General features: G+C 41.5%; 1 protein-coding gene across 1 annotated transcript; it reads left to right on the forward strand.

The window, feature by feature from the left end:
* The first annotated feature begins 1270 nt into the window (after positions 1–1270).
* On the forward strand, positions 1271–3142 carry LOC149206960 (uncharacterized). The gene is made up of 2 exons (XM_089395627.1): positions 1271–2558; positions 2671–3142. Exons 1-2 carry the CDS (start codon positions 1444–1446, stop codon positions 2699–2701), a joined length of 1146 nt encoding a protein of 381 aa, XP_089251753.1. The 5' UTR covers positions 1271–1443; the 3' UTR covers positions 2702–3142.
* The last annotated feature ends 19306 nt before the right edge of the window (positions 3143–22448 follow it).

Consider the following 22448-nt stretch of genomic DNA (forward strand, 5'->3'; position numbering starts at 1 on the left):
TATATGATGTTTGATGTGAATTCCCCCCATGGATGCCTCTACACCCCTCTATAGTGTGCCTTTGTAGGTAGGGAAGTTGTTTTCCCCTCTTTTTGAAACTTTGGCAGTGCAATAATCATTTACTAGGAGAAAAAATGTCTTTGATTAGCATCTTCTTCCATGCTCAATCACTATCAAAGGATTGGGAGCCTTCATAACAACTTATTGAATTCATGTGAACTAATTACAACTTCCAAACAATTGACATACATTAATTTCAATGCCCTCTTCGATTGCATTGAGGTTCCATCTAATTTGAGCCTAACCTTCTCTCCATTAATATTATTTGCTTCACAATTTAGTGACTCCATTGAAGTCATATTCTTGTGACCTTCTATGGTGGCTACTATTTCACTAGTTTTCCCTTTTTTTGCATGTTGATGTAATCATTCATGGTCATGGCCATTTTATGTTTGACATGCCATGGAGCATTGAATGGAAATGGATGGATTGGATGGGTCATATTTCACAAATCAAGGGCCCTAAATGGCCACACGTTTATCTAGTATTTAATGTAGATTCTATGTGACTTATCTATCTACAACCTATGTGTCATGGTTGGGGATTACAATTTGTAAGGTAGAAGTAAGAAGACATCACCGACAAAGCCACCCACTAGAGCAACATCGACAACAATAACACACATGTGACTACTAGCAAGAGAGGAATCCCCATCTCAAACAAATAAAAGCATCAAAATTTTGAAGCCTCATTCTAGCTATTTATGGGTTTAGATTTATGCATGGTATAGATTTGAGGGGCAACAAGCCAAGGTCAATAAAAAATAAAATCATTGCAATTTTGGAGACAGAGTCGATGTGGAGGCCTTCACTTTTATTTCTTACTTGCAAACCACCACCAAGGTTCAAGGTTTGATTCTCATCCTAACATTGTGCAATTAGTCATTTTTGTCTTTAAATAATTGATTTGCTAACACAAAAATTCTTTGGTATTCATTTGAATTAGTGGTTTTCTACCTTTAATTGAATTGTAATAATAACACATGAAAATATCATGATATACATTCACAATCTATTTCCTTATGCCCAAAAATCATTCACAAACGCCCAAAAATCATTATTTAATTGTTCTTGAAAACACTAATTAAGATGGGCTTAACAGGAAAAAGGAAAAAATAAAAAAAATAAATAAAAATCTCAAAACCTTCTGCCTTACATCTTACCCTTTTCGACAAATCATTTTCATTTAAAAACACAAATCGCAACTTTTATAATACAAAATTTGTTCATGTTTTCTTCCGTGAAAAAATCCAACTTTGAACAATGCAACCATCCAACAAAGCCCTACTCGTTCAAAGCCCTACTCGTTCAGTGATTGTGGCAACCAATATTGTCGAGCTTTGAGCCACACTCTTGCCTCATTTTCGTCCCTTCTGTTGCAGAGATGACGTTTATTCACTTGATATGCAAACGCCTGAGGATCCACCAACTCCCACTATCCCATCATTTGTCAACAGCGATTTCCATCGTTCCTCACCCTCGTCCATTTAATGAAAAGCCCTGCATCAGATTCGCTAATTTCTGCAACCAAACAGCAGTTCCATTCACAACTACACCAGACCAGGGTGTTGTCACAGAATTTCTGATCAACAAATGCGGTTTAACATACGAAGAGATCACAAAGGCCTTTAGACATAAACATTCCAATTACTGTCTCCGTGCAAAATCGACTCAGAATTTAGAAGAAAATTTGGAGTTACTAAATGGCTGCGGTTTGACCACCCCTGCCCAGATTCGAAAGGTGTTTCTTTCCTACCCTTTCTTTCTCTTTGTTAAATCCGAAGGAAACATAAAGTCTAAACTCAGCCTCCTCCGGACTTTCATGAAGGAAGAGGATCTATATAAAGTACTTATCCGCAAGGCACGGGTATTTTCTTCCCAAGAGAATAAATTTAAATCTGCAATTTCAGTTTTTCAAAGATTGGGCGTTAAAGATCGAGCGCTATCAGAATTAGTGGCCCTTTACCCTCCTTTGCTCGTGTGTCCAGAGGAAAGAATTATGGAGTCAGTGAAACTGGCCGAACATCTGGGGCTCAAGAAGGGATCTAAGATGTTTGCAGTTGCTATACGTGCATTTTTGGGTGTACCAAAAGAAACCATAGCTATGAGACTTCAGTGTTTGAGAAGTTCTGGGTTCTCAGAGAAACAAATTTTGCAATTATCGCCATGGATTGTGGGCTATACAGAGGAAAAATTGAAGCGCAATATAGATTTTCTGGTCAATTATGTTGGACTCTCTTTGGATGATTTTGTTACGAGTCCAATGCTGTTTTCATACAGCTTGGAGAAGAGGATAATTCCTCGGTACAGAGTACTGGAGGCATTAAAGTCCATGCAGGGTTTGAAAACAGAGACGAGTTTCCGAATTATTTTTAACATGCTAGAGAAACGTTTCTTGGAGAAATTTGTTAATTCCAACCACGAATCTTCCTCGATTCTGCGAGATATTTACCATGGTGGGAAAGCTGGCAAGTGGATGATTGACAAGGATTCATACAAGTGCGTTTCTCAGTAACCGTAGATTTACCAACATTGTGACACTAAGCCAGAAGCTTCAATGTGACTTTTACTGTGCTCTATTTATCTTTTTAAAGTTCTTTTCTTCGGCCAGAGAACAGGAAACTCCACTTTTTAACGGTTAGATGGCTTACTTAGCACAAGAAGACACCAAAAAAGGATGCTTGCGACCTGAAAATCATACCGCTTCCAGTGCACAGTTTCGAGAAGCAGATTTTAAATGGGAGCAATTAAACAGCATTGCTTCATTATTTTCAATTCAAGGTACAGCTGACCTTCCTTCCTGACTTGCATTGCATTTAAACGTGTAGTTAGACATCTAGTATCTGCACAGGGAAGGTAAATAACTAACACTGATCGTTAGCAACAGCAGACCTTTTGTTGTCTATTGTGAACTCTTGCATTTATGTAGGAAACTTGCTATGTCACTTCAGAGATCAAGCTGCCTCTAAATCATAGTTGTCTTATCTTTGCAAAAATACCAGAGTTCATCGACTCTTAACATTGAAGAATATTGTTGATCCTTTGTTCTTGAAATATTTATGGATTTTATTCACGGTGTTAAATGAGTGGTCCAGTTGTGGTCGACAATTCGTGCTTCATCTTTTTGATGTTCTCGTTGACTATCCTTATCAATATATGTATTTTAGATAGGAAACAGAGTACTTGGTCCATACTAGTGCTTTTGGGTGATTTCTTGTCAGCTTTGTACACGTTGCCTTCCTCTATATATGGGCAAAATGAAATTTAAATTTCTTATTAGCAAGACTCAAACCCAAATAAAGTAATCTACATGATTATAATCTTTTAATGCTTGTTTCTGTATCATTGTTCTGATTTTAATGCGTCATGGGCTTGCAAGGGGTCATTTTGTGCAGGCCTTCAGTGTGAAATTTTCAATCTATTGCAACAACTGGAAATTAATTTTCTAATTCAATATTATTATGTGCAGTTTATTTGCTACGATAAACAATGAATAAAATCACAGCTGCAATTTTCACCAAAATTAAGAAATACGTTGTGGAAATAAATTTGGAACTGAGAAAAATAAAGCACACACAAAATAAAATTGACAGCATTATTTTTTGACAAATGTCCCCAGAAAAATCCAATGTGGGAAAACTGGTGCAGCAGATGAGGGTTTTGTTATTAATATGTAGCAGCAAAATCGAAGTACAATATCTAGATGCGAATCTAGAGATCCTCTCTTGAGAATCGTTGGCAAAATCACTGAGGGAATTCCCCCTCCCCTCCATAAGCAATTCGGCCTCAACCTGGCCTCAGAAACTAGTCCCGAATACCCTCGTGCAGGCCTTTGCGCAAATGTTGCATAGTCCCTCACACGCACTTTCCGGATTTACCTTTGATTTAGATATCCTACCTGTTGCTACCTCTCGAAATGATTCTCCACGCCTTTGGAAAATCATCCCGGCCTCTGGCACCTGAATCGACCTCCTCTTCAGTTGAATCGAATTACCTCCTTGAGGCTCTGCGCAAGCCCCTGTGTAGCCTCCTATGAAATAACTTGACCTTTCCCACTGACTCTTTCGACACTGGAAAGTCCACTGGATCACCCTGCTGTTGCTCCTCAATTTTTGCTACTGATCTCTAGTTAGAATTCTCTTCCCTGTTGAATCTATGCTCTCTGGGAAATTCGATTTGACTAGATCACCCACTCACACGATGTGTCTTCTTCATCCCCATCGTCTAGCTCTTATAATATCTCGTTGGTGAATCAACGACCATGATTAGATCCCCATCAACGACTAAGATCATCTCAAACTCAATCCGTGTGAGTTTCTAGAGCATTCTCACATTTCCTTAATTACTTCCTATTAATTAACTAGTTTTCCCAAGTTAGACTAAGGAAAAAATTTAATGATGGCTAATTAATTTAATTAAGGCGTTTTTTAAGTTTATTTTGAGAAACCCTTTCTGGGTTTTGAAGATCTCGTGCTCTTAGCCTCTCTAACAAAAGTCAAGACTAGAACACCTGTTTGATGCTACCCAACCATCCAAAAACTAACACTCCCTCTTAGCGAGAAAGGTGTTCTAGACAATCTTTGCAGCTGGACCACCACGTTGTTGATGTTTGACATCTGTGACAACCTGTCACTGCCCACCAAGCTACTGTGCATACTCTAATTAATTTGCCAACTCTGTGGTTGAACCACCTGTTAACACTCAGGTTGTCCCTTAGCTCCTTGAGGGATACGGCCGAGGTAACCACAAACCAATCTTTGGACTGCAGGTGCTAGCCCACTAGCAGTCAGAGAGGGCTCTCTCTTTAGGATTTAGCTTTGTTGATGATTATTTTAGGCTCGTTATTTGGTACAAGGGGTTTTGTTTTGGTTTTGGTGGGAAGGATGATGCTTTCAAGTAAAGAGGCAGAGATAGCATGAAAGTTCTAAAACCATTGGGCGTGGAGTCAAGGAGTGGGACTGCTGGTGCGTTTTCTTGGTCACAAGAAGGAATATGGAGCAAGCTAGCTACATATGAAACAATGATTCAAGCTTAAAAGGATGGAATGAGGGCTAAGGAATGAGAGGCAGTTAAGAATCTCTCATTCAACTTAGCAGAGGGAAGGTGAATGAGCTCTATCTAGGAGCAGTGAAGAATCCCTAGATAACTGTCAAACATGAGTGAATTAGGGGAAATATGAGCCACAGGGAATTCATATTCATTTCTAATTCAGATGAAAACATATAGAAACAACAGAAATCGAGCATAGAGGGCAATTAAACCAGTTCTAAGCTAATCTTTCTTTCTGCTATTTAGACGGTGATATAGGTATGATAAAAACATACATGAAATTGAAACAGAGGTAAGAAACACTTATTGCATCATGTTGCAGCACAAGAATTCCACATTCAATTCTTCAGACCATTAATACACAGCACACAGTCATTCCTCCAAGCTTTTCAGCAGTCTTTGATTAAGTAAAACATCATGTACACAGAGCGAGTCTCTCTTGGAGCTATACAACCAACCAACCCCTTTCACAGTGAATTAGGGTGGTTTTTATAAGTAAAATATCTATAAAGATCAGATCTCAGACAGATCTGCTGTAATAAGTGTCTTTAACCTAATACATGTCTGAAATAAATGCGGGAAAATATCCTCGAGCTGCGCTGGATGCAGCGGTACCAAAATGAGTTTAATGTGTTGTCTTTATGGCTCTGTGCTGATCACTTAGCCATAACTGTGCTTTGGGTTTTGATCCATGCTCTTGAGTGTTTCTGAGGAGCATTAACTGTGATGGGAGAGCCTTGATTGGCCTTTACAACTTTCTTTGACTTTGTTGGAGGTCATTCAATGTTCACCTGCATTGGGAATAAAGGTTTTCCTTTAAAACATTCGACTGATACTCTTTGCCGCTTCCTGGATATGCTTTGGCACTGAATGTGCGCCTTTCTCACTCCTGATACTCTTTAAATTGTTGCATCGACCTTTCATGGCTACTGTTCGGCCCTCTGTTTGCTTTTAAAACTGTGTTTGCCCCTTTCTGAATGCTGCGCGAAGAAATTCATGTCATTCGGCGCCTTTCGGGCCTGCTGGAGACGAGTTACGAAAGGGATTTCCATTTTGGCCTATTTCCCATAGCCATGCGGCGCTAATCGCGCATGAAAAACTGCCTCAGATTTTGATTCTGGGCTTCCTAGGCTGCGATTTGCGCCTTTCGCGTTTTTTGACGGTGACGTCAGCATGACGTCAGCGTGACGTCATGCGGTGGGACCCAGTACGGCGGGTGACGTGGCATGGTGACGTCAGCAGTACGGCGGGTGACGTGGCGGTATGGTGGAGGAGGTTACGTGGCGGTGACATGGCAAGGACACGGCGGCAGGAGGCCGACGCGGCATGGTGACGTCAGCATGACGTGGCGCTGACGCAGGAGGGGGGGAAGGCGGTATCCGGTTTCGGGCGCACCGCTTTTGTGCGCAGGCGGTATAGGAGGAGGGAGCTCTGCCACAGCCGAGAGGGTGACGCGTGGCGGGAATACGACGGGAAAACCGCCCATCTCCCGGGTGTTAACCCTCGGCACATCGGGGCACAAAAAGGCCCGCCCACCGTAGATCTTGGGCGTGCCAGATCTGATGGTCGGCGGCCCGAGCAAGGCGGCGGACGGTTAGGGACGGGCCCGCGCATATTTAATTATGTGTTTTTATATGGCACGGGGGTTTTAAACATTAGAAATGTGGGTTTTGGGCTTTTTGCAAGCGGGGGGAAATATATTTATGTGCGTGACCTTAGGATAAGGGCGGGGAATGGGTATTGTAGGGTTGGGACTTAGGGGGAAATGGTTGTTAGGGTGACCAGGTGTCAGACTAACTCCTGGTTAGGACATGGAAGGCTAATGCTAAGCCCCAAATGGACTTAGCATTTCCCAAACTGATAAAATAGGGCTATAGTGCCTGGGGATGGGAATATGTATATAGGGGAGTTTTTTAACATAGTTTTAGTAGGGGAAGGGGAGATAGATAGGGAGCTACATAGTAAAATTAGTAGTTAATATGACAAGTGATAAGAAAGCGCTAAGTATGTGAATCTTAGGCTAATAGGGGGGAAAATGATCCATAGAGGAAGTATGAACATGCCTTGAGGAAAGCAGATCTTTACCAAGGCAAATGATATGGAAAATGATGAAACTAAGAGGTATCAAGCAGATCTTGACCCTTTCAGGGAAGTTAGTGAGTGATTTGGGAAATGAGAAGAAGGGGGAGTTAGACATGCCTCCAGAATTCTGCCATCACAACACCGCTTTGGTACCTCTGCCACTGATGAGATGAGCTTTCTTTGTCAAGGCCAAAACTGAAGACAATCTGGCTTCTGCAACCCCAGGCTACCTACCCAGCTTAATACTCCTAGCATTTTTTGTTACTTCAGGAAGGGTGCACTTAGACTTGCAAACCCTGATTGCTTTTTTCTTTTAATTGCCCTCCTATCTAAATCTACACGTATTTCTTCCAAGGGCCCAGATTAAGCAGTTGGGCTCCTTTGTTTCTCTACCTATCTACAAATCTGCCAAGATTAAACTGTTTGGACAGATATTCATTCTCAATATTCTAAAACAAGAAATTGAAACCTAGGGAAGCCAAGATTAAGCTGTTTGGCCTTCCCTTAACAGAAAATTGTTCAAAAAGGAATAACTCATGAAAATTGGAATACAGCAGTGGCATTTAGACTGGCACACTTTCATGGCCTCTTCTTTGGCCTCTTTTAGGAAATATGGAGCATTGCAGCATGCAAAGTATGACATATTTGGCATGTAAAAATGTCAATCATGAAATATGAAAACCTGTTGCAACAGGAGGCTAACAGTGGCTCCACTTGGGGATGGCTTTTCCTTGTGAAAAGCCAAGAACAGCAGGTCAGACTGCCTTGATCTTCTATTGTTGCTGTGGACTGAAGAATTTCCTTGTGCTGGCTACTAAAAATGTGAAACTCTGAAATAGGGGCAGCCATCTCCTTCATTGAAATATTGTGAAATACATAGCACTGCCTGCTTTCTTCTGCGTGCTTGCTATTACATACCATATTGCTTTGAGCATTGCCTTTGAAATAGAACCAGACATGGATCAAAACTGATGTACTTCCCTTAGCTTCTGGTCCAGAATCAGTTGCTGATGTGAAACTAAACAATGCTTCTCTCTTATTGATACTTTTTGATTGGATACTGCAAACTGCAACCATTTTCCTTTTATCATGAATTTCTGTGATATGACAGCGCTACTCCTGCTGTTTTGCTGAGACTAATGCAGAGATAGAGCCTTAAGAATGGAGTACTTGTACTGGCTGTGTCTTAGCAAACTTTGCTGCTGCTCCTCTAACACTCAGACTGCTAAAAAATAAAACAAAGTGCTAATATATACAAATATTAATGTACAAAGAGATGTGTACAAAGCTACATTGTACCCCTTAATAGGGATCATGGTAATGTTTTAGCATCCGACCGTTAACAGGGCCTTCTTCAACAGTGCTGCCCTCTACAGACTTGAGGAAATATGTGTTATTTCCCTGAACAACAGAAATAACAAATGGCCCTTTCCATAAAAAATCAAATTTTTCATGTTTGCCCTTGTCTTCTCTTCGTGAGTCCCACCTTAGAACTTTGTCGCCAATGTAGAAATCCTCAGCCTTAGCTCTTTTATCAAACATCTTTTTGAGTTTCTCTTGCAATATTTGAGCTTTGTTATAAACTTGCTCTCCGGTTTGCTGAAGATGAATGGTCTGATTGATTCTTCTTTGCTTGGATCTCTTGCAACATTTTCATGATAGGAGTGCCCAAGGAGGACGGAAAGGTGGCCTCCATGCCATACACCAGCTCATAAGGGCTCATCCCAATGGATTTTTTTGTTGAAAGTCTGTCTGCCCATAGGGCATTTGTGAGCTTTTTATGCCAGTTCTTCTTGTTTTCTTCTAAGATCTTCTTGATAATATTAATCAGGGTCTTGTTAGATGACTCGGCCAAGCCATTACCTTGGGGATAATAGGCTATGGAGTGGCCCAAGGTAATGTGAAATTTATGGCAAAAACTGATCATTTTTTGGATTTGAAAGCAGCGACGTTGTCAGTGATGATCTTCTCAGGGCAGCCAAATCTAGAAAGGATATTGCACTCAAGGAACTGGATAATGACGAAGTCATTGGCCTGTCTGCATGGGATGGCTTCAATCCATTTAGTGAAATAGTCGGTCGCTGTTAAAATCCACTTGTGCTGGCCTGAGGAAGAGGGGTGGATCTCTCCAATGAAATCAAGACCCCATTGTTGAAAAGGTTTCTTGGTTGAGATGGGCTTAAGGGGCAAGGGTAACAGCTTTCTTTTGCCTTCAAAGATTTGGCATTTATGACATGAGATAACAAACTTATTTATATCTGCAAATAGAGAGAGCCAATAGAAACCAGCCCTTAAAATTTTATCAGCAGTGGACTTCCAATATAGATGTTCTCCACAGTCCCCTACATGGAATTCTTTCATGACATTGTTAGTTTCATTCATGGTTAAACAATTAAGCAATATACCTTCATGATTTTTCCAAAATAATGCACGATCTATGACACAAAACTTTGAAGCCTTCATTTTTAAAAATCTTTTCTTGGTTCTGGACAATCCTGGGGGAGCAATCAAGTTTAACAATACAAAGCATATATCAGCATACCATGGGGATTGCAAAAAGGTTTCACTGATCTGTGGAGTCGCCAGCTCCTGTTCATTGTCCAGTTGGTTGATGTCTAGGGCTTGAAAGTTTGTTTCGGACATTAGTTTGGCTAAACCTTTTCCCTTTATGAGCTTGGTTGGTTTAATTTCTATGTCATACTCAAGGATGTTAGCAATCAATTTGCCTCTTTTGCCTTCTAGCCCTTCTTGGGTTAATATGTCTTTTACAACAGCATTTGGGACATAGGCAATCACATGTGAATACAAAATGTAAACTCGGAAATCTTTGATTGCTTTAACAAGGGCATAGGCCTGCTTCTCCATGATTTGGTATTTCAAAGGTGCATCTCTTAAGGCTCGGCTGAAAAATGCAATTGGCTTTTTAGCTCCCTGATCATCCTTTTGCAAAAGGACAACAGCTATCATGTGCTCAGATGCAAATGAAAATATGATAAAATCTTTGTCAAATTGCGGACTGGTGAGGACAGGGGCTTGGGTTAAGGCAGTTTTAATACTCTCAAAGGCCTGCTTGGTCTCAAGAGACCATTTTACCTTAGCATCCTTTTTTAACATGTTGCTTAACAGTCTTATTAGCTCGGCTAGGTTTGGAATAAATCTTCTTAAGAAGTTGATTTTTCCAAGGAATGCTTGTAATTCTTTTATGCTTCTTGGATATGGGATTTGGAGGATGGCTTGGATCCTTTCCGGATCTATTCTAATACCGTCTTTTGAGATGATATGGCCTAGGAGTTTGCCTTCTTCAAGGCCAAAGAGGGATTTCTTGGGGTTCAAGGAAATGCCATATTTCCTACATGTCATGAATATTTGTCTCAAATGTTTTAGGTGTTCTTGATCGGATTTGGAGAAAGGGGTTAAGTCATCAAGGTAGACAACTAGGAAATCATGTATTTCCTTGGCAAATGCAATATCCATTGCCCTTTGAAAGGTAGCACCAGCGTTTTTAAGTCTGAAAGGCATCTTCACATACTTAAATGTTCCCCACGGTGTGGTAAAGGCTGTCTTGTCTTGGTCATCCGGGTGAACCAATATTTGATTAAAACCTGAAAAGCCATCTAGTAAAGAAATTCGAGATGACCCCACTACTCTTTGTAGGATGTGGTCCATTTTTGGCAAGGGGTAGTGGTCTTTTAGGGAGACTTGGTTTAAATTTCTTAGGTCTACACATAGCCTAATCTCACCTGTCTTTTTTCTTGTGGGAACAAGATTGGATACCCATTCAGAGAATCTGATGGGTGCTATAATGACTGCTTCAAACATTCTTTTCACTTCCTTTTCAATTAAGGGAAGGAGTACGGGATTGATTCTTCTAAGTTTCTGTTTGAAGGGCTTTTGGTTTGGTTGTAAGGGAATGGTGTGTTGGATCACTGAGGTGTCATAGGACTTCAAGTCCTCATAACTCCAAGCAAATACATCTTGAAATTCTTTGAACAAATCAATATATTTGGGTTTTTGATCGGGTGGTAAAGTTTGAGATATTTTGATCATTTTGGGCTTGTTTGCTGTCCCAATGTTGTGTTCTTCTACAACAGTGTTTAGGGGCTGTATTTTTGGCTTTTTGGGAACGTCATTTGCGTCAAACATATCTTCTAATGGAGTGAGGCCAGCAGGGAGAAAGTTATCTTTCAGATCAACGATCTCGGCCTCTGTTTCTACTATATCCTCCAAATGCATCTGTTTCAGCTCTTCTATGTTTGCATTGTCAAAAATAGTTGGGTTTAGGATTTGCTTGGCTGCTACAGCGGTTACAGCCTGCTGATTTTCATTTGTTTGCTGTTGTTCATCCGTCATAGCATCCATGTCAATGTTAGTATTTGAAAACTCATGCTCAAGAGTGAGGAAGTTGTTAATCTGGGCATCACTTTCAAACACTTGCCAATCTTTAACATTATTTGGGATAGCAGGCCTATGTTTTATCTCAGCAGTAAAATGGTGATTTGGCTCAAAGGGAAGCTTGCATGTACTAGCAAAAGTGGCTAGGTTGTGTGCATGAATGTTATGATCTCTTGAAATCTTGGCAAGCTTGGATTCAGTGAATGCATTGAGTATATTAATAGCAGCAGTCCTATAGGCCCTCATTCTATTGTCATTGGTAACAAAGTTGCCTTTCATTTGTTGTATGATTAAATCAGAGTCACCTAGAATAGACACTTTTGCAGCTCCTAGAGCTTTGAGCAGTTTAAGGCCTAAAAGGAGAGCCTCATACTCTGCCATGTTATTGGTGCATTTGAAATTTAGTTTGTAGGCATGACCTTCTGCATGATTGTTATGTGTACTGTGAATCCAAACACCTGCCCCTGCTCCTAACTTGTTAACGGAGCCATCAAACTCTAAGTACCATGTGATTTCTTGCTTGTGGTTAGTATCAAGAGTTTCAGTCACTTTAGGATTGGGCAGATTTGAAATTTCTTTTTGGGGAGGTTTTTCTTGTATGCTGGTTGCCTTGATTGTCTTGACAGTTTCATCAGTATGGGCAACCAATTCTTCATCGGTGTGTGTATTCAGTTCTAAAGCCAAGGGCTTGTCATCAGTGAGAGTATTTGTTTCATCATTAAATAGAATAAAAGAATCCATATCAGAATGGATTGAGTGTATAGGAAAATTTTGGGGCTTATCCTCACTAGTTACCACATACTTCATCAGTGTTTCTCTATATAGCCTCTTTGGTTGCCCAAAGACAGATATAGTGGCATAAGAGAGGTCTAATTGGAGGGATCCTTGGAGTTTTGCTCCCCAAGATCTTGATAACAACATGCCATACTTTGGTGGAATGTTAGCAACCACTACATCCATGAGGATAGTCTTGTTGGGATATTGGACTAAGGAGACACACAAGTCTTTGATAAGGCCTAAACACTTGACTTGACTTGAGTCAAAGGAGAATAGATCTTTGTAGGGTCTTGTGACATCAAGGTTGAGTTTTTCCATTACAGCTTTGGGCATAAGGTTGTGTGAGGCACCTGAGTCAAACATAGCATTATGCAAGACTTTGTCATGTATGTGTAAACTGACATAAAAAGGTAGAACAGATCCATAAGTTGATTTTCCATTAACTTCAGGACCGAACAGCAGTTCAGGCTGATCATCAAGAACATTCACATCATCCTTAACCTCTGGCATTTGAAGTGATCTTTGAATTTGTTGCCTATACACTTCATGTTTGGCAAGTTCAGATAAGGGGATGGAAATCTTGAGTTTACCTATTTCTGCCTCTAAGTCAAACGATTTTTCGGATTGGGTTTTAGTATTTTGGGAGGCAGGCTTCCCTTTTTCTATTGGAGTATTAGCAGTTTGGTCTTGTTTGTCAGCGTTAAGGGAAGTAATTGCTTGTGGTTTTTCAGTTTTAGGAGGGCTTTTTGGAACGCTGTTCAAATTCTCTTTGGAGAAAGAAGGTGGCAGAGGCTGGTCATTAGAAGATTGCATTTCTGTTATGTCCTCTATGGTGACATCCTTGGGATTAGGGACTGTTTTACCAGCAGTTTCCATGAAGGCAACATTTTCTTTAATCCTCTTCGGCTGCTTGGTATCATTTGCCTTAACCTTTTCAGGCACATCTATGGTTCTCGTCCTCAGCTTATATTGTTTGTGGACTTCATACACAGCAGTATCATAGCCTTGTTTAAAATCAAAAGACTCACCAGACTTAGTGTTGAATTGATTAAGGTCATGTTCATCTTGGTCTTGTTGAGTTAGGAAAATTTGTTGCTCAGCCTTCAAATCCACCAAGTTCATGTGAGTATCTTCCGTGTGTTCACTAGATGTAGATGCCTCAGCGTAATTTTCGTGAAAAGGAGGCCTTACATCATGGTCTGGGCTAGACCTACCAGCATTTGTATTCTGAGTTTTCCGGAAATTTGGGTTCCTTATGGTATTGGGTTGTTGTCCTTCCCATGATGATTTCCTCTCAACACTCTCTACTCTGTCTCCCAGCCTGTGCATGCCAGTGATAATAGCATCCAGCTTTTGGTCTAAGGCTGAGGGTTCCTCTTTAAAGGTGGTTCTTCTCTCAGTTCTAGCTCTGTTTCTTTTGGCAATTAGATTTGCCTCTATGCTAACAACAACATTTTGCATGTCTGCAAGGGTCTGGGGGGCTCTTTCCCTTAACTGATAAGCCATGTCAGCGTCAAAACCATCAGGGAATTTATACGGGGTTTAACGGTAAGTTTCGTTGGGTGAAACCCACGAGACGGAGGTTCAAATCTCGTTGAGTACATGGCCTGTTGTGTCTTGGCTAGAAGAGTAGGCGACCCCAGAGTGGACGTCTCGGCTCTTGTTGAGGCATAAGTTCTTGCTATGTGTGGCTTGCAGGTTGCTGCACCTAGCCTAGGTTTATAGTGGCAGCCAGTTGGATTTGATCCTGGGCCTGCCCAGGATAACTCTCACCAGTTACCGATTGTCCTAGTGTTAAAAAAAAAAAAAAACCATCAGGGAATTTATACAAAGCAAGATCAGGTGGAGGTCTCAAGTTCTGTGGTATTGCATTATAAATATTATTAAATCTTGCACAATAGTCCAAGACAGATTCTTGAGGGCCTCTTTTGATGGTGTCATATTCAGATAATATGTGCAAGGGGTCTTTCTTTTTCTCCCATCTGTTGATAAATGACTGGTATAGGGCTTCTGGGTCTGCTATGGAATTGGCTGTGAGTGCTCTAAACCAAGTTCTAACATCACCTGTCAAACTTTGGACAAAAATCTTCATTCTGACGCTATCGTCATCTATCTCGTAGTTCTCAAAATAGTCTTGCATCTTCTTTGTATGCTGAAGGGCTGTGCAAGAACCAGTTCCATCAAAGTATGTGATTTTAGCTTGATAATCCTGAGGCATAGCCCCTGGATTAGCGGGTAACTGCAGGGGTGCATATCTATTAGCCATGTTTACGGGGGTAAGTGGAACAATAGGAACAGCTGGAACAGCTGTAACAACAGCGATCAGGGGAGTATGTGCAGTAAATGGAGGTGTGGAAGGAGTGCTTTGAGAGGTGGATGATGAACAAGGGGAAGTGGGGGTTGAACGAAATAAAACTTTGACAAGGGTTGGAACACAGCTTGGCTGAACTGCTTCAGGACTATTATCAGCAAAATCTTCTAGTTTCCTAAGAATCTTTGGGATTAAGTTGGGATTGTCAAAAACAGCTGGAGGGTTTGGGTCTGGATTTGACCTTGTATACCGTGAATTCCTTTTGGGAGCTAGATTCTGAACTTGTTTTGTTATTTTCTGTGAATGCTTTTTTAGAATTAGTAAGGAATTGATCAAATTTTGGAATAGCTATCTATAACTTAAACTAGCACGAAGTTGGACTGAAGCAGCATTTGCTTACTCCTGTGAATGCAAAGCAAGCACAGTTTCAAAGGCTTCCTGGCTGACATTCAGGCTTCATTTGTAATTTTAAGGAATATGCAGCAATTGGACAATTCATTATTTTTCCCCAGTGGAGTCGCCATTATGTTAACACTCAGGTTGTCCCTCAGCTCCTTGAGGGATACGACCGAGGTAACCACAAACCAATCTTTGGACTGCAGGTGCTAGCCCACCAGCAGTCAGAGAGGGCTCTCTCTTTAGGATTTAGCTTTGTTGATGATGATTTTAGGCTAGTTATTTGGTACAAGGGGTTTTGTTTTGGTTTTGGTGGGAAGGATGATGCTTTCAAGTAAAGAGGTAGAGATAGCATGAAAGTTCTAAAACCATTGGGCGTGGAGTCAAGGAGTGGGACTGCTGGTGCGTTTTCTTGGTCACAAGAAGGAATATGGAGCAAGCTAGCTACATATGAAACAATGATTCAAGCGTAAAAGGATGGAATGAGGGCTAAGGAATGAGAGGCAGTTAAGAATCTCTCATTCAGCTTAGCAGAGGGAAGGTGAATGAGCTCTATCTAGGAGCAGTGAAGAATCCTTAGATAACTGTCAAACATGAGTGAATTAGGGGAAATATGAGCCACAGGGAATTCATATTCATTTCTAATTCAGATGAAAACATATAGAAACAGCAGAAATCGAGCATAGAGGGCAATTAAACCAGTTCTAAGCTAATCTTTCTTTCTGCTATTTAGACGGTGATATAGGTATGATAAAAACATACACGAAATTGAAACAGAGGTAAGAAACACTTATTGCATCATGTTGCAACACAAGAATTCCACATTCAATTCTTCAGACCATTAATACACAGCACACAGTCATTCCTCCAAGCTTTTCAGCAGTCTTTGATTAAGTAAAACATCATGTACACAGAGCGAGTCTCTCTTGGAGCTATACAACCAACCAACCCCTTTCACAGTGAATTAGGGTGGTTTTTATAAGTAAAATATCTATAAAGATCAGATCTCAAACAGATCTGCTGTAATAAGTGTCTTTAACCTAATACATGTATGAAATAAATGCGGGAAAATATCCTCGAGCTGCGCTGGATGCAGCGGTACCAAAATGAGTTTAATGTGTTGTCTTTATGGCTCTGTGCTGATCACTTAGCCATAACTGTGCTTTGGGTTTGATCCATGCTCTTGAGTGTTTCTGAGGAGCATTAACTGTGATGGGAGAGCCTTGATTGGCCTTTACAGCTTTCTTTGACTTTGTTGGAGGTCATTCAATGTTCACCTGCATTGGGAATAAAGGTTTTCCTTCAAAACATTCGACTGATACTCTTTGCCGCTTTCTGGATATGCTTTGGCACTGAATGTGCGCCTTTCTCACTCCTGATACTCTTTAAATTGTTGCATCGACCTTTCATGGCTACTGTTCGGCTCTCTGTTTGCTTTTAAAACTGTGTTTGCCCCTTTTTGAATGATGCGCGAAGAAATTCATGTCATTCAGCGTCTTTCGGGCCTGCTGGAGACGAGTTACGAAAGGGATTTCCATTTTGGCCTATTTCCCGTAGCCATGCGCGATTAGCCATTAGGCGCTAATCGCGAATGAAAAACTGCCTCAGATTTTGATTCCGGGCTTCCTAGGCTGCGATTTGCGCCTTTCGCGTTTTTTGACGGTGACGTCAGCATGACGTCATGCGGTGGGACCCAGTATGGCGGGTGACGTGGCAGGCGACGTCAGCAGTACGGCGGGTGATGTGGCGGTACGGTGGAGGAGGTTACGTGGCGGTGACATGGCAAGGACACAGCAACAGGAGGCCGACGTGGCATGGTGACGTCAACATGACGTGGCGCTGACGCAGGAGGGGGGAAGGCGGTATCCGGTTTCGGGCGCACCGCTTTTGTGCGCAGGCGGTATAGGAGGAGGGAGCTCCGCCACAGCCGAGAGGGTGACGCGTGGCGGGAGTACGACGGGAAAACCGCCCATCTCCCGGGCGTTAACCCTCGGCACATCGGGGCACAAAAAGGCCTGCCCACCGTAGATCTTGGGCGCGCCAGATCTGACGGTCGACGGCTCGAGCAAGGCGACGGACGGTTAGGGACAGGCCCGCGCATATTTAATTATGTGTTTTTATATGGCGCGGGGGGTTTTAAACATTAGAAATGTGGGTTTTGGGCTTTTTGCAAGCGGAGGGAAATATATTTATGTGCGTGACCTTACGATAAGGGCGGGGAATGGGTATTGTAGGGTTGGGACTTAGGGGGAAATGGTTGTTAGGGTGACCAGGTGTCAGACTAACTCCTGGTTAGGACATGGAAGGCTAATGCTAAGCCCCAAATGGACTTAGCATTTCCCAAACTGATAAAATAGGGCTATAGTGGTTGGGGATGGGAATATGTATATAGGGGAGTTTTTTAACATAGTTTTAGTAGGGGAAGGGGAGATAGATAGGGAGCTACATAGTAAAATTAGTAGTTAATATGACAAGTGATAAGAAAGCGCTAAGTATGTGAATCTTAGGCTAATAGGGGGGGAAAATGATCCATAGAGGAAGTATGAACATGCCTTGAGCAAAGCAGATCTTTACCAAGGCAAATGATATGGAAAATGATGAAACTAAGAGGTATCAAGCAGATCTTGACCCTTTCAGGGAAGTTAGTGAGTGATTTGGAAAATGAGAAGAAGGGGGAGTTAGACATGCCTCCAGAATTCTGCCATCACAACACCGCTTTGGTACCTCTGCCACTGATGAGATGAGCTTTCTTTGTCAAGGCCAAAACTGAAGACAATCTGGCTTCTGCAACCCCAGGCTACCTACCCAGCTTAATACTCCTAGCATTTTTTGTTACTTCAGGAAGGGTGCACTTAGACTTGCAAACCCTGATTGCTTTTTTCTTTTAATTGCCCTCCTATCTAAATCTACACGTATTTCTTCCAAGGGCCCAAATTAAGCAGTTGGGCTCCTTTGTTTCTCTACCTATCTACAAATCTGCCAAGATTAAACTGTTTGTACAGATATTCATTCTCAATATTCTAAAACAAGAAATTGAAACCTAGGGAAGCCAAGATTAAGCTGTTTGGCCTTCCCTTAACAGAAAATTGTTCAAAAATGAATAACTCATGAAAATTGGAATACAGCAGTGGCATTTAGACTGGCACACTTTCATGGCCTATTTTAGGAAATATGGAGCATTGCAGCATGCAAAGTATGACATATTTGGCATGTAAAAATGTCAATCATGAAATATGAAAACCTGTTGCAACAGGAGGCTAACACCACCCTGCATTTGCGCTGCTGCTGACTCTGCACTGTGTCACCCTACACTACTGCCAACACTGCTATGTGCTGCATCAGATCTCATGTTGTTGTTGCTACTGTAATTGAGAACATTGAATTAATTGTGTCCCCATACTGGCTCTGCAACTCTCTCCTGAGTCTCTGACTACAACTAGTCTCTGCACTGTCTACTGAGTAATTGTCTGTGCCTTGGCTGGTTTTGCGCCCCTCAATAACTGATTGCTACTAGTTCTGCAACTATTCCTTAGGGTCAGGCTGCGCCATTCTGAACATTGTGATCCATCTACCACTGAAAAGTTGTGAGCCCTTGTAGCTAAAGTAATGATTCGTAGAGCTCTTGAAGGTATAATTGCATACAAAGCGAATTCATCCTGCAATCTAGAGGACAAATTGTCGATCTTTGTCGAAGCTGTTGCCTGCTCCTGCTTCTCCTACTTGTCCTTCTTCTTCTTGGGACATTGGATACTGTAGTGACCAAACTCACCACATTTGAAGCACTTGATCTTTGACAAATTTTTCTTCTTCTTTTCTCCTTCTCCCTCTAAGCTTTGTCCCTAACTGGGACCTTTCTTTGCCTTTCGTTTCAATGTAAGTGTTAGAAAATCGGAAAGGCAGAAAGATTTTCTCTTGTTGATAATTACTTGTGATTTCTTTGAGTTCTTATTATCTTTCTTATGTTCTTCTTTTATCTTAGTTCATCAAGCAATTACCAAAACCAAAACACAAAGATCAAGGACACCAGATGTAGGCACTCAACTAGGGCTAAAACCCTTATGTAGGGGAAAACCCAATCAAGAAATCTTCCTTCAGTAATTCAAAATGAGATAGACCAAGACCTACAGAGCTTCCTCCTCCACCAAGTCAACCTTCCAATGAGATACAACAACCTTCAATAGCCTTTTCTTGCCCAACAACTATAACCCAACATCAACCCAGAAATTTCGGCCCCAACTTCACCAGTAGCTTCAGAGTTTCTACCTCCCAAGCAACTACAGAATTTCAGCGCCCAGTAGCAATCCAGAACTTCACACGTGTGAGATAAGAGAGAAAAAATCGACTTGTCTTGCTTGATAAGGTCCTCCTTCGCTAGCCCTTTCTTCTTCTTCCTTAGAAATTCACACTTTTTTTTGGCCCAAGAAGTTGTAGATTGAACTTTTTGAGTGTGTGTGTCAAATGAGGTTGAGTTGCTACCTTTATATGGGAGTTTCTACCCCTCTGTTTAGGTCGACTTGGTGGAGGAGGCCTAGAAGACCTAAAATACAATAAAATAAATTTCTTCTTTGACAAATTAATCCCAAGAAGGGTTCTTTACAATATGACATGGACAAGGACACTTGACATAAATCTTAGAATCCTTCAATGGAGGCTTTGACCTAAAAACAATTGACCCAAGGGCCAAGCATGAAACCTATGCTTTAATAGGTCAATTTCTTTAATAATAAAATTTCTTTTTCTTTTTTTTGACAAACATATTTCATTATGACTCAAATACAATTATGAAGACTGACACTAGTTACATTCTTCAATAGTAAGGGCTACATTTTCCTTGTCCTTCACACTCTTCGGTCCTCTACTACTGTTGTCATTGATGTTGCTCTCCACAAGAGCAAGCCTCATCTCTTCCTGAGTGAAATCGGCCCACAATTGATCCAAACCAGGTAGCATATATCTTCCAATTATACCTTGGACGAAAGTTGCCCACTCCTTGGTGAAACCGATGAGAGATGTACAAATTAGCTCACTCTCGTGAGGTATCTCTCCAATTGCTGTAATCTCATCTCGGACATTCCAAATTATTGTGAGATAAGGAGTGACTCCTTCACCCTTCTGCATCTTGGTGGTCCTCAACTTCTCTTTCAAGAACATATTTCGGTTCTCAGAAGGATTCTGGAAAAGTGTTGCGGCTGCATCCCACATTTCTTTGGAAATATTCTTGCCAGCTAGATGTGAGACTATATGATCTCGAACTCCATCGAGGATCATCCTCTTTGCCTTGGCCATCTCCCTACTGTAATTCTCTAGCTGCTGCAGATCTGTAGGTATGACAATAACTCTTTCTGCTACGACTTTAGACCATACTCATCTAGCAGGAAAGTCATTTTGGCTTTCTAGATACAATAATTATAGGCTTCACCAAGCCTATCTCGATCTCAAATTCTTGCTGAGACCATTTCTACAAAACTCAAATCTGGGAAAATAAATAGGAATCTCCTTTTCTTACTCGCACTCCCTCCAGGAATGCGCAGATCTACTCGACTACTTCCTCTGCAACTGAAAGTCACAGATTTCCTCCTAATAACTGGTTCTGGAAACCCTCTAAGAAATTCCTCTGTGTGTGCTTTTTCTCTTTTCCTCCCAACGTTAATTTGTAGCTGCAAACCAATTGTGCCCATATCTGCTCAATGAACTCATTGATCTGCTCACCGGATTTGCTTTCCGGCAACATCACTGCCTGTTGGAACTGCTACTAGGCTATTTGAAATTTTCCTGCACCTACAACTGGAAATCAAACCCTTTTGCCTAGCAATTCGCACTGTCTAGCTGGAACTCTGTGCAGATCCAAAAATTTTGCCTAGAGACTCCCTCTGAAGTTGGAATATTTCTCCCTCATTACTAAGCCACTGATCTGTCTTCAACTCTGTTCTGATACCATGTGAAATTTTCATTATTGAAACAATTGGAATTTATTCTTCTAACTGATTAAGTATGCAGTTTATTTTGTTACGAAAAACTGTGATTTCTTCACAATAAAAAATAAATATGTTGCGAAAATAAATCTAGAACTGAGAAAAATAGAGCACACATAATAAAATTGACACCGTTATTTTTGACAAATGTCCTCGGAAAAACCCAATGTGGGAAAACCAGTGTAACAGATGAGGGGTTTTTTTAATTAATATTCAATAGCAAAATCTGAGTACAATATCTGGATGCTAATCTAGCGATCCTCTCCTGAGAAATCACTAGCAAAATTACTAAGGGTTTTTTTTTCTCCTGTTGATTTTTGTAGCTTGGGAGGTACTCCAAGCCTTGTGGATCGAGGGTTTGGAAGGAGTTCGACAAGGGCATTGTGGGCTTGAAAGTTGAAACCCAAGCTTGGGGTCTTGCACCCATCGGGATTTGAGCCAAAACCATGAGCACGTTTCTACATGTGATGGATGAGGATGATAGCTCTTGGCGAGACGAATCTAATGCAACGAGAATCATCCGATTCCGAGTTGTAGAAATGGAGATATGAATTTTTTGAGTTATTTAATGGGTTTGCACATGAAGTGTCAAGGTCGGCTTGGTGTAAAAATGAATTGTGATAGTTGTTCAAGCCCTAGAATGATGTCGAGGAAGCCCTCTTGTTGGTGTATAAATAAGAGGTGTTGTGAAGGCATATGGAGATCCATGTTGGTGCAACACATGACTTGAAGAGCAGAAAGGAAGCTCGGTTGAGGAGGAGGAGTCTCTGTTCTAGGCCGCAACCCTAGATGATCAAGCGAAGGAGAGAGTAGGGCACTCTCATGAGTGACTTGATCAGGGATGGGGCAGGTTCAGCCAGCGTAGCAAGGAGGAGTAAGGCCGAGGTCTGTAAGGGTAATTCTGGGCATTAAATTTGAAGGTTACCTCTGCGTATAGACTGAGAACCCTTGTGTTGATTGCAGATGGAAGATAGGGCTGTTTGGGGTAGCCGAGAAGTCTAGAAGGCAACCTAGAGGAGGCCACATCTTTCTGTGTCAAGGACGCAAGCTGATAGGGTCTATGGAGGTGCTTTGGTGCATAAATAGAAAGCCCTAGACATGGCCGCATATCTCACTGATTGCGGGTCCAAAACAATGGTGTTTTGGAGGGCTGGACAGCGTGGAGAAGGAGGCAAACTAGAGGACTGTTTTGGGCAAGATAACACAATAAATCCTCCTGAAACAAGCCGAGAAAGGGACCTTCCTGTGATGACTAGGCCACATGCTTGTAGGTGAGGTTTTGAGGGTCAAAACAACCCTAATGTGGAGCTGTAGGTGCCTCCTCACACAACAAGGTCACCTAGCTTGTAAAGGAGAGGAGGCCGCATCATTTGAGGTGTGTTTTAGGCAAGGAGGTTGGGCTGCTGTAGG

The sequence above is a fragment of the Pinus tabuliformis genome, chromosome 1_2, assembly GCF_031772625.1.
Source record: "Pinus tabuliformis cultivar Carrire ecotype Pingquan chromosome 1_2, CPIR1, whole genome shotgun sequence".
Lineage (NCBI taxonomy): Eukaryota > Viridiplantae > Streptophyta > Pinopsida > Pinales > Pinaceae > Pinus > Pinus tabuliformis.

Bases quoted from the DNA above. Each gene is read 5' to 3' on its own strand.
- LOC149206960 (XM_089395627.1), top strand. From the start codon at position 1,444: ATGACGTTTATTCACTTGATATGCAAACGCCTGAGGATCCACCAACTC. The intron at 2,559-2,670 runs GTGCGTTTCTCA...TTCTTCGGCCAG, and splicing joins ATTGACAAGGATTCATACAA to AGAACAGGAAACTCCACTTT.